The 17,882-nt window shown below is 40.2% G+C and overlaps 1 protein-coding gene across 1 annotated transcript in view; it reads right to left on the bottom strand.

The window, feature by feature from the left end:
* Nucleotides 1-6,314: 6,314 nt before the first annotated feature.
* Nucleotides 6,315-17,882, bottom strand: part of MYO10 (myosin X) — a 151,195-nt gene continuing 139,627 nt past the window's right edge. The window contains exons 31-41 of the mRNA XM_085220426.1: nucleotides 17,677-17,819; nucleotides 17,046-17,240; nucleotides 15,804-15,961; nucleotides 14,373-14,496; nucleotides 12,297-12,594; nucleotides 11,608-11,815; nucleotides 10,843-10,979; nucleotides 9,795-9,915; nucleotides 8,592-9,044; nucleotides 8,036-8,227; nucleotides 6,315-7,755 (exon numbers count right to left, since the gene is read on the bottom strand). Coding sequence (XP_085076552.1) covers nucleotides 7,645-7,755; nucleotides 8,036-8,227; nucleotides 8,592-9,044; nucleotides 9,795-9,915; nucleotides 10,843-10,979; nucleotides 11,608-11,815; nucleotides 12,297-12,594; nucleotides 14,373-14,496; nucleotides 15,804-15,961; nucleotides 17,046-17,240; nucleotides 17,677-17,819 — 2,140 coding nt within the window. The 3' untranslated portion in view covers nucleotides 6,315-7,644. The remainder of the gene's footprint in view (nucleotides 7,756-8,035; nucleotides 8,228-8,591; nucleotides 9,045-9,794; nucleotides 9,916-10,842; nucleotides 10,980-11,607; nucleotides 11,816-12,296; nucleotides 12,595-14,372; nucleotides 14,497-15,803; nucleotides 15,962-17,045; nucleotides 17,241-17,676; nucleotides 17,820-17,882) is intronic.

Raw genomic sequence — 17,882 nt, 5'->3', positions numbered from 1 at the left:
CATCAGCAGGTGTGTGGTGCTGGGCAGCCAAAACTGGACATAGTATTCCTTATGTGATCTCATAAATGGTGGAAGGAGAGGAATAATCACTTCCCTGTCCTATCAATGACAACTGTCCTATCAATTGTATGATTACTGACTCTGTATCCAGTTGTCACCATGCCACTTACTAACTTGTCTCTGTTCTGAGACTGAAGAGTCCTATTGTAATCATTCTTTGGATGGAAGCACTTTTGCACCAGTGAACATCTTTGTTGCCCCTCCTTGAAAAATTCCAGTTCTAAGATACCTTCTTCAGTTCTAGTCACATCAGCACTGCATTTGAAATGGGAGGAGATCATAGATTTAATAGTTTCATGTTAATGCTCCGTGGTTTGCTCTGTGCCTTTTGTAATAATTTCTAACGTCTTTCTTTCATTTTATTTATTTGTGCATGTATTTATTTTAACTGATTCGAAATCATGAGTTGATATTTTCCAGGAACTGCTAAAACCTCACAATTTTGTCCTTTGCTGATATTGATCAGTCAAGAGCTTGTTGCTGTACGGTTGAATCTGGGATTGGTTTTTCCCCAGACTTCACCTGGTGCTGCAGAACCCCTGCAGAACTTCAGAGTTGGTCTCCTTCCAGTGACGAGAATGAACCATTCTACCTCATTGCCCCTTCCCTATCTACTAGACAATTATTTTCCCACATCAGAGCTTTGCTGCTTCTGTGGCTACATGCCTTCCTTAGGAATCTTAGGTGATGGATTTAGCCAAAAGCCTTCTGGAAATCCACCTAAAATGTGTGCCCCTCATTCACAGTTCATTGACACCATCAAAGAATTCCAACTTGTTTCTAGGGCAGAGCTTTATTTTACACTCTCTTCTGCTCCTTCCCAGTAGAATGTATTTCTTCAGGTGCCCAGTAGTTATAACTGTTTATTTTAATGCTTCCTAATTAACATTATTATCCTAATGAAAATATAGAGTAAAATAGAGCTTCACAATTAATAATTGCCAAAGAGTTTTTCACCTTTGATGCCCACCCTCTGAGCTTTTCAGCATCTAAAAGGTCTCTCTATTGCAAAACATTTATTCTTTTATTTAAATGGAATATACCATAATCTTAAAACAGATAGCAGGAATGTGTTCATTGTTGTCCTACGTTACTTGATCACGCAGTTAGGGCTGTGTTGCATCTACTGAAGGATTTTACATACAAGTGTGTGTATCTGTTAAAACGGCAGGCACTAAATGTCCTATTCCACCTTCATCCCCTGCCACGTGCTTCTGAAACACAGGATTCAGCTTAGTCTTCCAGGTCTTGGGCTTCAGTACAGATATATTTCAGTTGTTGTAACTGATAGTAGCCGAAGGAAATGCGGGGAAATTCAGAGCCACAATTGGCAGTTCGAGAAAACGTCAGTCGCCTCCCAGAAATGCTTTTAGAGGCTGCCCTCTGCTGTTTCTTTCAGCCATCAGCTTTGCATCTGGCTTCTTTGTTCTAGAAGCACTGTTGTGTGTCAAATGCAGTATGGAATATCTTGTCTGAAGTTATATTTTTCAAGAACATTAGGCAGTAAGGCCTTCTTTATGGAAGACTGTATGCTGCTTAGTGCCTACTAATTTTTTCTTCTGTCGTGCTAATAAATTTGCTCATCCTTCTTTATCTAAAAAAGGACAATTTATGGAAGAAAATAATTTAAAGAAACAAAGCGTAACACTTTGTTATCAGCAGGACTATGACTCTCCTGGCATTTTAAAGTTATAATGATCTGGAAAATATAGCACTGGCTGGGAGTGGAGAGATCTGCCCTCTACTTCATGGAATCTTAGAATCATAGAATCACAGAATGGCTTGAGTTGGAAGGGACCTCAAGGATCATTGAGTTCCTACCACCCCACCACAGAGCCACCAACCTCCAGATCTGGTACTAGAGGAGGCTGTTCAGGGCCCCATCCAACCTGGCCTTGAACGCCTCCAGTGATGCAGCATCCACAACTTCTCTGGGCAGCCTGTTCCAGCACCTCACCATTCCCTCTGTGAAGAATTCCCTCCTGACATCCAACCTAAACCTCCTCTCCACTAGCTTAAAACCATTCCCTTTTGTCCTGTCACTGCCTATCCTTGTAAAAAGTCGATTCTCTTCCTGTTTATATTCCCCTTTTAAATACTGGAAGGCTGCAAGGAGACCTCATTCTCTTCTCCAGGCTGAACAAGTCCAGCGCCCTCAGCCTGTCTTCGTAGGGGCGGTGCTCCAGCCCTCTGATCGTCTCTGTGGCCCTTCTCTGGACCCTCTCCAACAACTCCACGTCTTTCCCGTATTGGAGGCCCCACACCTGGATGCAGTGCTCCAGATGGGGCCTCATGAGGGCAGTGTAGAGAGGAACAATCACCTTCCTGTCCCTGCTGGCCACCCCTCTTCTTATAGAACCACAATACCTTCTGAGATGCAAGAGCACACTGCTGGCTCACGTTCAGTTTTTCATCTGCCAGGACCCCCAGGTCCTTCTCTGCAGGGCTACTCTCAAAGAGTTCATCTCCCAGTCTGTACAGATATCTGTGGTCACTCTGACCCAAGTGCAAAACCTTGCACTTTGTTACGTTGAACCTCAGGTTCACATGGGTTCACTTTTCGAGTTTGTCAAGGTGCCTCTGGATGGTTTCACTTCCTTCTAACTCTAGCATCCCTGTTGTCCTGCTGAGGGGAAAATTGCATTGCTTCCTTGTGTCTTCCTGACCTGCTCTTTGTCTTCTCTATTTGATTGAAGTTTTTGCAGATTAAAGTCTTTACTGACCTCATAATGTGTGTTTGCACGGTGCCAAGCATAATAAACAGGATGCAATCTCAATCAGATTTCCCAGGTACTTTCCCAATATAAATAACGAAAAACACAAAAACTTGTAATTTACAAATCAAAGCCGTGGTTGATTTCTAAAACAAATCTTAAGAGAAGTCTGTGCTTGCAAAAGCTTGTGTGCGACCTTATAATGAAACGACTCGTTGTCTGAGGTTATGAGACAGCTTAGAGTACACGTAATTACACTGGGTTGTGGTGGACAATATTAGTTGGTAGGATGAAATGAAAACTTGGTATTTTTAACACCATGTGTGCCCAGATGTACATTTATGGGAGAAATTTATATGCACAGCATCGTAAGTGAAATTGGAGTTTCCCAATCCAGACTTCTCAATCTTTTCTTTTGTAACAATGAAATGTTCGTGGGGCAGCTTGAATTCATTGGACCCATTGGCCCTGTAAGCTAAGAGAAGGTAGTACAAGAGAAAAAAAATAAGAACAAAACATTGACACAATTGTGTGAATGTTGATGCTGTTTCTTATGCAGAACTGTTAGACCTTGGTAATTTTTTCCTTCTCCACTAGGTTACGCTGCTCCTCAATGCAGTGAACTCTCAGCTGTAACCCAGCTATGAAGTAATGAATGCATGTATGCTTAGTGGGCAGTTTTAGTTTTTTCTTCCGACAGGATGCTCTCACACCTCTGCAAGAAATACTTCTTTCTGCATGGTTAATATGTGTGACAGCAATAGTAAATGCTCCTTTCTCAAATGCAGTGTTTTCTGGTTTTACAGAATTGAGCTAACATAACAATGCACGTTTCCACTTTCTGAGTTGTTGATGTGGTGTTGCACCATTGCTTGGATAATACAATTGGATCAAAGAAAATATTTTTATGTATCTGTCTAGGATCTGAGACAAAGGATTTTCTGAAAAAAAAAGTATGTTCACAGGCTACAGCTGAAACCTGTTAAGAAAGAAACCACTTAAAACAGATGTTTTTAGCCTAGAAACCATACTTTTCAGCCACCTCATGAAGTAATTATGTAACAATTCATAGGTGTTGTTCAACTCCAAAATGTCTTGAGTTCTTGTCTGTTTAATCATGACGTAGAAGTTTTAATAACATTAATTGATTTTCATCTATCTAATTCTGGACCAAATTACTGTAACCCCTTACATGGATTTGCTGAATGTGTACGAGAGAGTCAGTAATGACTTCATGCAGTGAATGTGTGCATAGCCAGAACTGCAGTGCCCACTGCTGTCAGGCAGAGCGCTGCCAAGTCTGCTCTGCTAAGGCTGCATGAGGCTGGGGTCTGCCAGCGTGCTCTGAGGAAGGACAGAAGGAACAAGGAATTTCACTTGGGAATAGATGGTTGGAGGCCTGGAAAAGTGCTTGTCATTCACTGTGGCTTTCTGCAGAGAGGACTAGATGATCTCATGGACGGAGTAAGAGAAATGAGATGTGAAAAACAGTGAAAAAATATTACTTATGAACTAATTTTGAGAATTTATGGAGTAAGTTGAAGGCTTGTCAGTTGACTGCATTTGGCACTTTATCCCCCTTTCATCCTTATGCATATAAAATTCCAATGAAGAATCAAAAAAAATCACTATCAAAAAGGCAAGTAAGGTAGGTAAAGTAATTGCAGTAGATAAGAATACTGTTGTTACAAAGCAACTGTAAGGGGTTTAGGACACTGCACAGTTCTATCTCTGTATCATCTTTATCAGATGTTGGAAAATGCTATAAGGCTGATGAAGGGGAATGAAGAACATGCTTTTGAGAGAAGTTGGTTTAAAGAAAGTTTCAGCTTGAGTAGTCTTGTAAATGAAGGCTGGAAGATGATCCAACTACTACTTATCATTCTATATTAGGAAGGAGGAGTGGGTTTATCTTATTGGTATCCCTTTCACCAAACCCACTCATATTTAATGCATTTTTCATTTCATGGCTGCCCATGATGAACGAAGATGTTGGTATGTCTAAGAAACAGCCTGACTAGATATTGCTTGTCCTAATCAAACATCTGTTGGACAACAGCAATGAAGAAAGGACTCCACCTTCCTGTTCTGATACAGATAAGCTCGTACTACAGTTGGAACCACTCCAGTGGTTGATTCCTTTGGATCACTGTTGACCTCTTCTGCTTGGTTCCCATGGCTGCCATAGTATTTGTAGTTTCAATGTGTTGCACCAAAGGCAAAAGGATTGCCATGTGTTGTAGGAAATATTCTACATGGATTCCTTCAAGATAAAAGCTTTGTAGGTGTTTGCTTGCAATGTGAATTTAACTGGAATTAAAAACTGTAGTTTGAAAGAAATAAGGACAGATGTAAAGTCTTGTTGACATACTCCAAATGCCTCTCTCTGCAACCTCATCCAGCTTGCAGCCGCTGTGTGCCAGCTCCAGTTTCTATCTGCAGACAATGAAACAGTGTTTCTAGGGCCGACCAATGTACAGAATTACTTATATTCATTATTTGCTTGGTACTCTTCCGTATTTAATTGGCAGAGCTGTAAATGGTGACCCGGAGTGTATGTCCTATGAGAACAAGAGGTTGTCTGCATCCAAGAAATTCCCACTGCTCTGCCTGAGTTGCTGTAAGGTCTCCTTGCCGCTCGGCAGCATGTCTGTTAGGTGTTTGTACTGGCACGAACCTGCACGTACCTGCTGTTAGAGCTGTACGGCTCAGAAATGTGGGGCTTGGCACCTAGGTTTCTGATGCAACACTTTTTGGGTGTAGCAATTTCCTGTGCGTAACTTGTATAATTAAGATTATTAAGAATTCTGGCACCCTTACAAATGGAATGTGTTTGTATTAGGAGGGAAAGTGCTTCTTAGACTGAAGCCTGAGGACACGAGTGGGATTGAGGCACAGCCAGCTCCGAGGCGTTGGGATACTGGTGTGCTAATAGGCTGATGCACGATTGCACTCAGTGCATTTCAGCTGCCACTTCATCCTGCCATTTACCTGGGTGGATGCTGAGGCTTGACTGAACAGCTTCTGCTGTCCCCCTCCTTTTTCTTTTATACAGAAACAAGCATAAAAACTCCCATTAATAATATTGTTGTGGCAGGAACTTACCTGAGCGTGTTCATAAGCAGCACTTGGACAAAACTAAATCCTCTTGCTGTGCTGGCTGAAGCCTATATTTTGTGTTACCCCAAGGGTGCCTTGCTAAGAGCAGCAAGCCCTGTAGCCTCCACATGTTATGTGCATGTATTGTATGTGGCTAATAAAAAACAGCTAGCTTACACTGTGGCTATGCAAATAGCAAAAGCTTTACTTGCATACTGCCTGTGGAGTGGGATTGCTCAGCAGTCCTTCCTTTTTGTTGTTTTTGTGTAACTGACACGTATCTTGATCAAGTAGGTCGTTTTGAGCATATGGGAACTTCTCAACACAGCACAAACACGTGTATCTTTTCAAGAAAAGCACATATGGAGTCACACTGTGTTCTTGGCTTGGCAAAATTAAGGGTTTGCTGCAAATCCAACGCGGTACAGAGTGAAAACAAAAGACAATACATACATTTTCTTTATTGCTGGACTTGTTTGTTTTTGAGTAAGTAGGCATAATTCCTTAAAGGCTGAGTTTTTTTAATAACAGTACAATTTTTCAGGTTTCTTTCTTTCTTTCTTTCTTTTCTGTGAATTAAAAGATACCTTTGATCAAAGTTTTGCTTTATATTACAGTATTTCTGTACAAAAATAGAAGTCCAAAATCAGCGTACTATTAGCTGATATTCCCCAATGTATTTACAGGGTACTGTCAAGAACCTTCATTAGGCAACCAGGTAAAATAGAGAACTCCGTATTAAAGCAGTTGCGTTGTACAACTTTGCATTCTCTACTCAACTCTGAATGGCTCCGACCTCTGAGAGTCCAGCCACGATTGTAAGTGAGCGGTGCCTTTAAAAGAAAATATTAAAAACTTAAGCTGACATTATGGAGCACTGGAACTGATAACTGTATTTCTGCATTAGGGCAGTCTATAAATATTCTCAGCTACATCTCTATAATACAGCAGATACAGAACACAGGCTTCTGCTACTCATATGGTAATATATATTTGCAATAGTAAAATCAATGTAAGAAAATTTTGGAATTTACCTGTTAATAAAACTGCTCATAAAGTAACCATACAATTGTAACAACTATAGCTCTGAACTATTAAAATGTACAGAAAGACTGTTTACACCATTGCACATACTTATTCCCTTTGCTTTGAAGGACTTACGAAATACAGAATAAAATTAGTCAAATTTACCGACAGCTCAAATAGGCATGTGCAACGTGCACATCAGTGGAGGCGAGGGGAAACTAAGTGGTGGCATCTCTCAGGAAGGCTGCCAGCAGCTCTCCAAAAAAAAATATACCTTGCTCTTCTCCCCTCCCTCTTCCCACATATATGCAGACCAGTAAGTTAGTGCAGAATGGATGAATACAACTCTGTTTTCAGTGTTCTGTAAGGGCAAAAAAATTCCCCTTGATTTTTACCAGCAATTTTAGGTCAATACAAGGCAAGTTTAATGTCGTAAGGCACTTAATACTGCTTGTGTTGCAGTGGATCAAGTCTTAAGGCATCTGTTACATCAACTGAAGGTAATAAGACGTTGGAAAGCTTTCAATGAGCCAGCAGTTCCAGTATGTGGAACTGCCAGTGAGTATTTCAGCTGATTTTTCCCTCCTCACCCTGTGGTCTTTCTAAAAAGAAGGCTGGAAGGTATTTTCCTTGGAAATTCAGGTACTTGGTTAGCTTGTCAACAGATGTGATCAGTATCGCCAGGTCATCTTGAGGCCAAGGAGCAATATCTTCTGTTTAGAGCACAGCAGAACTGGCTTTATTTTCACCTGGAGCTGCCCTGACTTCCATGGCTACTCACTGATCGAGAGGTGCTGTAGCGTTTTTTCACAATCATACTGATGTAAGCTTTCATCAGCTTTGCAATGTCAACCACCTGCCAAGAGAATAGAAAGAGCATCGAGTCCTGAGTGAGGCAACTCTATGTGAATGAATTCTACGCTAACAATATAAAACCACTGAGCTTTCAACAAAAGTCTTTTGCAGCTAAATAGCGACGCTCAGTATTTCTATCCATCTCACTATGTTTTCCTTTTAGCTTTACAGGGATTTTTAAAAAAACCTGGTAACATTTGCAGCAAATTCTTTAATTACAAAGTAGTCTGACTATCTGAATAGGAAGACTAGAGTAGTAAAAGATGCCTTCTTGCTCTTACCTCACTAGTCTCAAAAAGCAACTCTCTCTCATCCACCACGATCTTGTAGGTGTTGGCAAGCGGTGCTCCGAACGACAGGATGTGTTCATACTGAAACACTTCCAGAGGCCTTCCTTCCCCACGTTTGTAGACAGAAACCGCATCTGCGCTGACTCCGAGCCACAGTTCTTGTGGGAATCCCCCTTCTTTGCACTAGAGGGAAGAATGGAAATTAAAAGTGAAGGTAACAGAGGGAGCCACGCCACACTTACTGTTGAGGTTCTTGTCTGTAACCGTTTTGGGAAAAAAAGAAAAAAAAAAAAAGTACTGCTAGTCCATCTTTGAATGCAGTGCTCTATGCTTCTCCTAAGCCTGTACCCGACCTATACTGCCTCTGTCCCATAAAATACTCACTTATTTTATGGTAAGTAGTGGATTTAAATGGCTACAATGCATGCTAACTAGAGTATGCTTTTAACACATAACATTTTATTGTATCAGCTGTCTGAGCATTGTGATGAAATCACGAACCACACAGTATAAGCTGTATTTTGAGTGTTCGGAAGGTTTTACTCACCTCTACATCAAACAGCGTTGACCCATAGCCAGGCCATTCCTTAATCAAAGCCATATACTTTGCCATAGCCTGCTCCTGGTTCATCCTCTGCAGTTTTTTCCATTTGTCAATAATACTAGTCCTGGAAGCTGAGATTTCCTCTTTGACCCACATGTCTAACATCTGATCCTCTTCAACCTTCTGTTTGCTGACAGAGCCGCTGCGAAAACTCCTCCGCAGCGTTCCTTCAAGAAAGCTGGCTCGTTTCTTCTCAGCCTTCTCTGTTGCAGTGAATGTTTTGGTAGACTGAGTAATCCGAGACTTCAGCTTCTGCAAGGGATAGACTTCCTCCAGGTCTGGTATGGTGGTATGCAGAGTGTAATCTCCCTGAAGGTACTGGAGACGCAAAGCTGCAAGGACCTGGAGGGTTTCTTCAGGAGCAGGATAGTGTCCTCTAATCACTGCTTCGTGAGCCTAAAGTGGGGACAAAGATTGCTTTTCATGTACAAACAAAGTCTCTAAAAAGACTGAGAAACAGGACGTAGACTTTGTGCAAAGCAAACACTGGATCTGAAATAAATAATCCATCACATCAATCAGGTGTGGTAAATTCTCATGCCAGATCGTTCAGCTGGATAAGGCAGGGTTTACCAGAAGAACTTCAAGGCAATTGATGATCTTGCTCAAGAGGAATTTGCACTTACTAGTACAGAACCCAAATGTGTAGGAACACTGGATTACTAAGAAGGAAAAAAATGTGCGAAGGGGAGAAAATCTGGATCAAAATGCTTATTTGGGATGTCATCTGCAACTATATGTTAGGAAGAAATGGCTATCTGGTTTTACTCACTGCATTTAATAATCTGACTGTGAAACTGATGTTTCCAACCAAATGAGCAAAGCCCTTCCACAGCTTTGTAATAAACATGACTGAGGGAAAAAAGCACATCTTTAATAATAAAATTAAGAAAATGTTTATATGTTATTGCGGTCTGTAGCACAAGGATTGTGATTCTGAACCAAGTCTCAAATCCTGGATCTCTGCACAACTGATTTAATCTTTTGGAAATTCAAGGTCAATCAGTTACATCAGCATAAGCTGATGCTGCTTGAGAAGCACATTTAGCCAAACAAGATGCTCAGTCAGAACATTCCCCATGGTGACTAGACTTCTTGCTTCTTCCTTCTCTTATAAGTGCTTCAAAATAAAACCTATCTCCTTACCTGCTCAAACATGAAGGCAAATTCCACGCTATCTTTGGGGACATTTTCTGTGTCCAGGAAGCAGTAGAGCTTGAAGTAGAATTTCCAGTGCATCTCCCCAGCTTCAGCAGTGGCAGAAAGCCTACTCGTGTGTGTGAAAAGGGGAAGAGAGATCAGATCTTTGTAATCAAACTCCTTTCTAAACTGACACCTGAACAATCTAACACTAGTCGAATTTTTCTTTCTCGCACCTGGTATCAATCTGGTATTATTGACAGCAGTTAGTTCTTTTCATCAGTGTACCTCACTCTTGGGTTCTAAATATATATATTTAGAAACTAAGGAATCCCTAATTGAGGAATTAGAAATGTTGATTCAGTTCTCAGTCAACTTCTTCTAACACAAATTCTTTTGGCAATCTTTTATTTGTGACTCAGTCAACTGTTGACAAAAGCAACATTATTGAGTTCTGTTAAAAATGTGATTGCTCATTAGCCAATCCTTTTTTCCCCCCATTATTATATAGGTAAAGGAAGCTGACTGCCATGCATATAGTGTAAGGAGACAAACAGGAATGTAGACTTGCACTACATTTTCTTACTGCAACACTATGGTAGTTCAAATTTCATTGGTAAGAAAAATGTTATGATCCATTCTGTGGTGACTTCCACGTGCAGTTAGACAGTGGCACTCAGAATGGCAATGATTGCCTGGAATTCAGTTCTCCCAAAACTGAGACAGCTGCAATTTTAGTAATGGTAGAAAATTTTGTGGTATTGGAAAGGAAAATGTGGAAATAATAATAACAAATATTACTCTACTGGTGTCAAGATTGAGAAAAGTCAAACCCAAGTAAATAAGCAGCTCATTAATTTGTTAAAAAAAAAACAAAAAAACCCCCAAAAAAACAGAAATGAAGATGCTTTTGTTCCTTCCACAAATAGGCAAGTGCATAATTCAGCTGTGTCATCACAAACAAGCAAGGAAAGAGAGAATTCAGCATTGCTGCCATTGTAAATGTATTAACTGCAACTTATTAGAACAGTGAGAGAAAGGGAAGCACACTCACTTCTCAAACTTTGCCAAGACGTCAGCCACAATGGTTCTGCTTTCAATTGCTTTATCAGTAGTTCCATTGTATTCAAACAAAGCAAACATATTTCTGCTGTCCTCCATGGCCAAACCACGAATTAACTTTTCAACCACCTAATGAAAAACAGTACGTGAAGAACCACAGCACGGAAAGGTGGGACCACAGAGGCAAAACAAACAAATAGGAGAAAATTCAGAGTTAAGCTTTCCATAGGCTAAAAATGCTCCTCAGATATTCTCACTGTCACTATAAATAATTCCAATTCAACTTTTATCCTGAGTAAGGATGATTATTTTAGAACATGCATGTACCATCACCTGGCCAGATATAACCACTGTATTTCAACAACTCAGATACAGTGGTCCATCTTCAGCAAGAAACGTGGCTCTCACACACGCCGGTATCTACTGAAGTTATTCCAGTAAGGCCTCTACTGAGTTGTAAGTCTTTCTTGTATTTTGTCCTACTAGGGAGAACTGCAGTTGGATACTTCTCTGCAGAGTAAGTACAGTTCATATACACTATATATATATATATATATATATATATATATATATATATACAGGATGGGGTACAAAGACCTGTAAGTCTTCCCTCCCCTTCCCTGACTGGAACAACTGTGCCCTCTCAACTGCTGGAGACACCCCTGGAGCTTCTGAAGTTTACTGCTGCTACTGGCTGGAACTGTCATGTGAACAGGAACTGGTTGTGTGCCATAGCTGTTCTGTCATCTCTTCTCACCTCTCCAGCTGTAGTGTGCGAGTTGATTGTTATCTTGCAGGAGCCACCACCATGGCAATAAACTGTAGATGTCATTTCCTGTCTGCTGATCAGAGCTTCTATTTCATCCCGTGACGGCACAAACTCTCTGCATTTGGTTTTCTTCAAAGATTCGTAAGTAAAAAGTGCATATTTCTCCATTTCAGATCCTGGAAACTGGTCACGAACCCTGGAAGACAAAGATTGCTTTAAGCTGCCAGTCTGTGACATAGAAAACTTACTTACTTGAGAATTGTTTTTTTTCCTGAAAGTGACAAAATACTCCCCTAAGATTCTATGACCTCTGTATCCTCTATGCTATTTAATTGACACACTCAAAGCTTCATCTCACTGTCAAGCAAAGTGTTCTGATGTGGTTTACACTGTGGGAAAACATACATGGTCATTTTGTTCTCCAAACCTAATGGAAAGCAAGAACTCATCTACTTTTGTATCAGTAACTACAGGAACATTGTAATGGCTCAGATCTGACAGCAAGATAATAGCAATTATCTTGTTGTAATCAACGCCCCTTTTGTCAATAACAGTGGCTGAATGAAGACAAAACTACACTGAGGTACAGCAGAAAAAAAGCAAATAGAATTTTGACAGCTCAGTTTTGCAGTAGCGTCCCTCAGGATACTTGATTTCCATTCCTGAAATCTCCTCACCTTTTGAGATGGAACTTGAGATATTTGAGGATGCTGCGACTTGGCAGAAATGTGCAACTCATGCAGGTGAGTATTTGCCAGCTATACAGGTTCCCCATGCTCCCAGGGTTAGGCACTTTATTGGTCTGCTTGATGAGCTGACAGTAGAGCTCATCTCGAAGAGGTCGTAAATCGTGTCCTGTTTGGAGAATACCTTGAATTATAGGGATGGGATCAGACATAGACTCCAGCTGTTGTAAAGAGTTAAATATCTTGATTGCTTCATCTTGCAGAGTTGTGTATCCTTTGTCTTTCAGCACTACAAACAAAAAAATGGGGAGAACAGTGTTTAGACTGAGAAATGAAAAAGAGAGCACTCAGAATCAGCATGGGAATTGTTCAGTGATACTTTACAGCCCTTATTATGCAGGATGATTTTCATCTCAAATGTATGGTGCTAACTCATTCTATGAGCTATTCTGCTAATAAGATTTATTCTGAATTGCATGAACTACCATTTTAAATTTTCTGATAATTTAGCTTAAAATATATATCTTGCTTGATCAGATTGTTGGTTTTTTATGGAGAAACTTCCTTCCAGAGCAATCCACACTGCGAGAGTGCATTGCTTTGCCACTGTCACAAGAAAGTGATAAGCTAATCAGATTGTAAGTGCGGTAAAGCAGAAGTGCCTTATGCAAAGTGACAAAGATACACAACATCATTTTTGTCTACTGCAGTAGAAGTTCAGTTAAATCCAAACAATACTAATAAGACAAGATCTCTGCCATGAAACTGCAACTTTCTTTTCCAGTGCTGGAAAAGGCGGCGATTGGTTCTCGTACTGCAGATTATTCAGCATGGGCTCACGACTTTCACAACATACTTAAAAGCACCATGCAGTACTTGGGTTCAAGGGGTGGAAGAGATCACTCTGATGTCTGAATCAATTAGGCCTACTGGACATCAAAGCACAAAACTGTACAGACATATGTTACAAATATTAAGCTTCTAACCAGCCAGTATTCTGTTACAGAATGTAAATGGAACTCAACTGCAAGTCAAGGCAACAATCGAGCATCAGTCCATCTGTGGAGCTCCATTTACAATATGGAAGACTTTGGAAAGACTTCTACCTCAAAGGAAGCTCGCTTTCTCTGTCCATGGGGAACAGAGACCTTGTGCATGGGACTAGCAGCTATAGTGACAAGAACGGAATAATGCCTTGCCATTGGACAGGAGGAGGAAGGGAAAGATAAGGGAAAAGCTACTAAGGTTTTAATTCTCTTTGTCATTTGAGCAGCAAGATATCATTTGAGTTATCAGGAAGTACCTTAGCTTTTAATCAGCTGTCAACATCCCACCCACCTTCCAGAGATGAAGCTTCTGATCTGAGTCATACCTTGTTTAATACACAATTGCAACATAAGTAAATCCACTTAAGGACATTAAATTCATAATCATCAATAGCTGTGAACAATTAATTTAAAACAGACTTCTAAGTTAGTGACTGAACAAGAGATATTTAAAGACATGGTTACACCTGCTTCAGGAGTAAGCAAATCACTACTTCTTCAAATCATTTCCACTTTTGCCACATAAGTAACACTTCCCATCACAACTGATGAACCTTACACTTGTTCTGAATTGGAAGCTGTGCAATTCCCTTCACAGGGTATGAAACAGTAACGATTTGAGAGGGATTCAGGGAGACTGAATGAACTGGGCTTAATTCTGCATTTCAGTGCCAGGCTTTCAAACTGTCTTCTCAGTTGCATAGGTGAGAGTAACAGATCAGCATTACAGCAGCAACAGCAATCCTCCTATCTGTAACACCCCTGTAGGTGCACCACAAGCCCATGGTTCTCTGCTAGATAAAATGATGTTCTCTATCTTCACAGAATCACAGAATTGTAGGGGTTGGAAGGGACCTCTAGAGATCATCGAGACCAACCCCCCATTGTTCTGTAAGAGAACAAGGAAACTTTTCATTGAAAAATATATTTTGCCTACCGTTACTGTAATATTGCCACAGACTGAAAACTCATGTCCTACAGCTTAGTCTTTCATAGAGAAAAGCATGACACAAAAACTTACAGTTTAGATTGATGTCCCCATACGGCAGTGGCAGTAATGGTGAGTGCAGTGGATGATGAGTGTAACGGAGAATAGGGTTTCTCTTATAGATCTGCTCAACCACATCAGCATTCAGGCAGTTTTCCTATTGGGGTAAGAAAAAAACGAGTTTGAGTCTAGCATTAGCAGTGATGCAATGCTTTGTGCCTTTAGGTTCCCTGTGAAAAGATTAGTTATCCGTGTAACCAGTGTTAGCTGGTAGTAACTCCAGTTGTGGCTGCTGCAGCACTCTGTAGGCTATGGATGCTCACTGCCTCCTAACCTCAGTACTTGCGAAAGCCTACTTTATCTATGCAATTAAAAACTAACCACAGTAGAGCTGCAGGAGAGAAAAATAAAGTTTCATACAGTTTCCGGAAGTGCGTTTTCATTTTATAATTGTCTTACTCCAGTACTCCATGACTGGAGTTATATCCATATGTTTGTCATCCATTTTATTTTAGAATTATTTATACAGCAAAACCAATCAGCTGTAATCTACAGGAACTATCATAAACCAGACAGTCCAGAAAAACAGCTGCTGTAAACCTGATGCACCCATTTTGACAGCTAAATACTGTACTTTCTTAGCCCAGGTCTGACAAATGGGTAACCACTGTCTTCTGTCAATCCTGAATTTCCACATATTTCTACTGCTCTGAAGAATAGCCTTCACAGACCTGAAATTAATTCTTCTCCATGGGGGAGGCTCTCATGAAGGGAAAAGGTTAGTAGTTCTCCCCCTTGCCTTTTTTTTTATTTTCTGTTTCTTTTCTGAAGATCATCATCACCTCTCCTGAAAGCAGAAATCTTCAGGAAGACCTCCTCTGGTAACATGCAATGTCCCCAGCATAAAGCAGTAAGCATTAACTGAATATGTTTCTCATCATGCAGATCCATGCTTAGCCCAAGCTATCACATATCAAGAAATGAAACACAAGGAAAAAAAATACAATCCCAGGAGCTGTCTAGTCCACATCCTAGTGTGCATCTCAGAGAGGATATAGCAGAAGAGGTCTGCTAACCCATGAACCCACACACTGCACTCTACTGCCTGGTACAGCAACACCTGGTAAGCTACACAAACCAGTACAGCTTCTTACTGTTTTCATGCAAAAAAAAAACACACAAAAAACAAACAAACAAAACAAACAAACAAAAAAAAAAAAAACCCAAAAACCAAAAAACCCAAAAAATAACTTTTCCTGTCCAAACTGCACTTTATACTTTGTTATTACACTGTTTAAATAGAAATTGCTTCAGCAAGTGAGTGAATATTGCTGGTTCCACAACTTCAACCCATGTCACTGCATGATTAAATCTCATATTTTCTGCTTTATCTTGAAAGGCAGAGAGACTGATTTCAAATATCAAAAGAGCCTTTTTTTCTCACCTCCACCTGTTTGTTCCTACCTTAATATCCTGAATTAGTTGCTGAGTCGGGGTATCGATTGGCGCTTTTGTGTCAATCACATTCTGGATGGCACTCGACCAGCGGGTCGCTTCATTAAGTAATTTGGTATAGAGGCGGTAGCAATGTTTGCGTCCATATACAGTTACATTCCAGTAGCCTAGGACAGCAATAAAAATTATTAATCACAGAAGCCACAGCTGCAAAAATACCACAGCTTCTATTAGAAAACACATGCAGTCCCATCGGACATCGAGTGCTGAATTCTGGATTGTGTTGGCAGCTTTTCAGAGACAAAGAACTTGTAAGTAAGTGCTGTAATACAGACATGTGGTTTTTTTAAGGAGTTTCTTCTCCTTTAAAAGGCATAAGAATAAGAACACAGTCAACACTGCACAGCCTTCCACTTCACCCAGTAATCACAGTAAAAGTGATCACAGGACAATATAGTGGACTACTGCGACACAGCTGATGGGCCCTGCTTCTCCAGTCCTGTCTGTAAATGGATTATTTTGTATAGGGGTCTTTCATTATCTACGGCACACATACTAACAGGTGTAATGCATGAGCTACTACTTCTATTAAAAAGTCATTAATTTTACACAAATGAAGTGGCAACTATGACAAGAAGAGCATTTCAAATCCAGATGCCTCTCTGTATCATTGTATAGGCTTTTTTTTTTTATTATGAAGCAGATTCAATTAAAGAAAATCCATTTCATCTTTCACTAGCAAAACTCTCTTTGAAGTGTTGGTGACCCCAGTGAGATTATATAGGGCTGTCAACAGTTGCTTCTCATTTGCAAACAGCCATGTCTGAGCTGAAAACCAGTTCTGAAAATGCAGTGGGGAGCTGACTCAGGTATAGCACATAGGTTAGCACATCCTTATACTTGCTCCGCCAATGTTCCTCAGCATACAGAATAATGTATGAGGAGAGCGCTCCCCATTTGTCTTTCTCCAGGTATTTGATGTGTAAGAGTAAGAGTTCAAGCTAACTTAGCAACAGTGGTCATCTATGATAACCTGAATGTTGGTGAGAGCAACTTTTACTGCTGCGTACATTATTACTTTGGTCTTTTGCCCATTAAGTCCTTGTAAAATCCCTCAGTGACCTAGAACTTGATTTACCAAACTGCAACTGTAATAATCCATTGAAAATATTCTTGGACAGTGTTTGTTGCATTACAAGGTAGGTAGGACAGAAGGTAATACAGCACATTTAAACCAGAGCATACAATTACCTGTCTCTTTGAAGATTTTTTCATCAGGTGGGACCACTGAACAGAGGCTGTTTAGGACCAGCGTACCCAATTTCAAAGCATTTTTTTCAGAACTCTTGTAGTAGTCCAAAGAATTGTGTGTCAAAACAAACCAACGCTTTTTTAGTTTTAACGAAGACATCTTTGGGTTGTTTTTCACTTCTTTGTGCAGCCATCCTGTGAAAAACACAATTTGAATCAAACTTTTTTTTTTTTAAAACAAAGTCGGACCAAATTAAGTTGCTAAAAGTTAGTTGCATGCTTTTAACAACAAAAACATTATGTGAATTGCTTAGCTAACATATTAAACAACTTCAATTAAACTTACCAAACAGTTTAATGATGAAAATACTGTATTATATCCATATGAAAATGTTTCAACTTTGGCAAACAGATAGAATAATTCTTTTGTCAACTCACAAAACTGATTTTGTCCTCATTACAGTGATTTCTTACTTGGCTCATCAGGAGCGTAACTATTAATTTGTGAGTAAAGTCCACTGTACAAAGATGAGGCTCCAGCATTACCATGCTGTGCTGGCATACTACAAAGACCATACAATCTCCTTTTTGGTTAATGGCCTTTGTTCACTTTATTCAACTTGGTTCTTACCCCTCACAATGAATTCTTGTCCTTCCACTCTCGTGTCCCCCTTTGACCTCTGAAGCAGCGTTATCCAGTGATGCATCTCTTCAGGTGTGTCAGCATTACAGTGAAGAACACGATTAGCCGTAATAATCACAAAGGAGTTGGGTCTACAAAAACAAATGAAGATCGATAAAGCCTTTACAATCAATGAACTGTTTAACTCACTTGCT

The sequence above is a fragment of the Meleagris gallopavo genome, chromosome 3 (assembly GCF_905368555.1).
Source record: "Meleagris gallopavo chromosome 3, MGAL_WU_HG_1.1, whole genome shotgun sequence".
Classification (NCBI taxonomy): Eukaryota; Metazoa; Chordata; class Aves; order Galliformes; family Phasianidae; genus Meleagris; species Meleagris gallopavo.
This window is presented reverse-complemented; position numbering and strand designations above follow the sequence as displayed.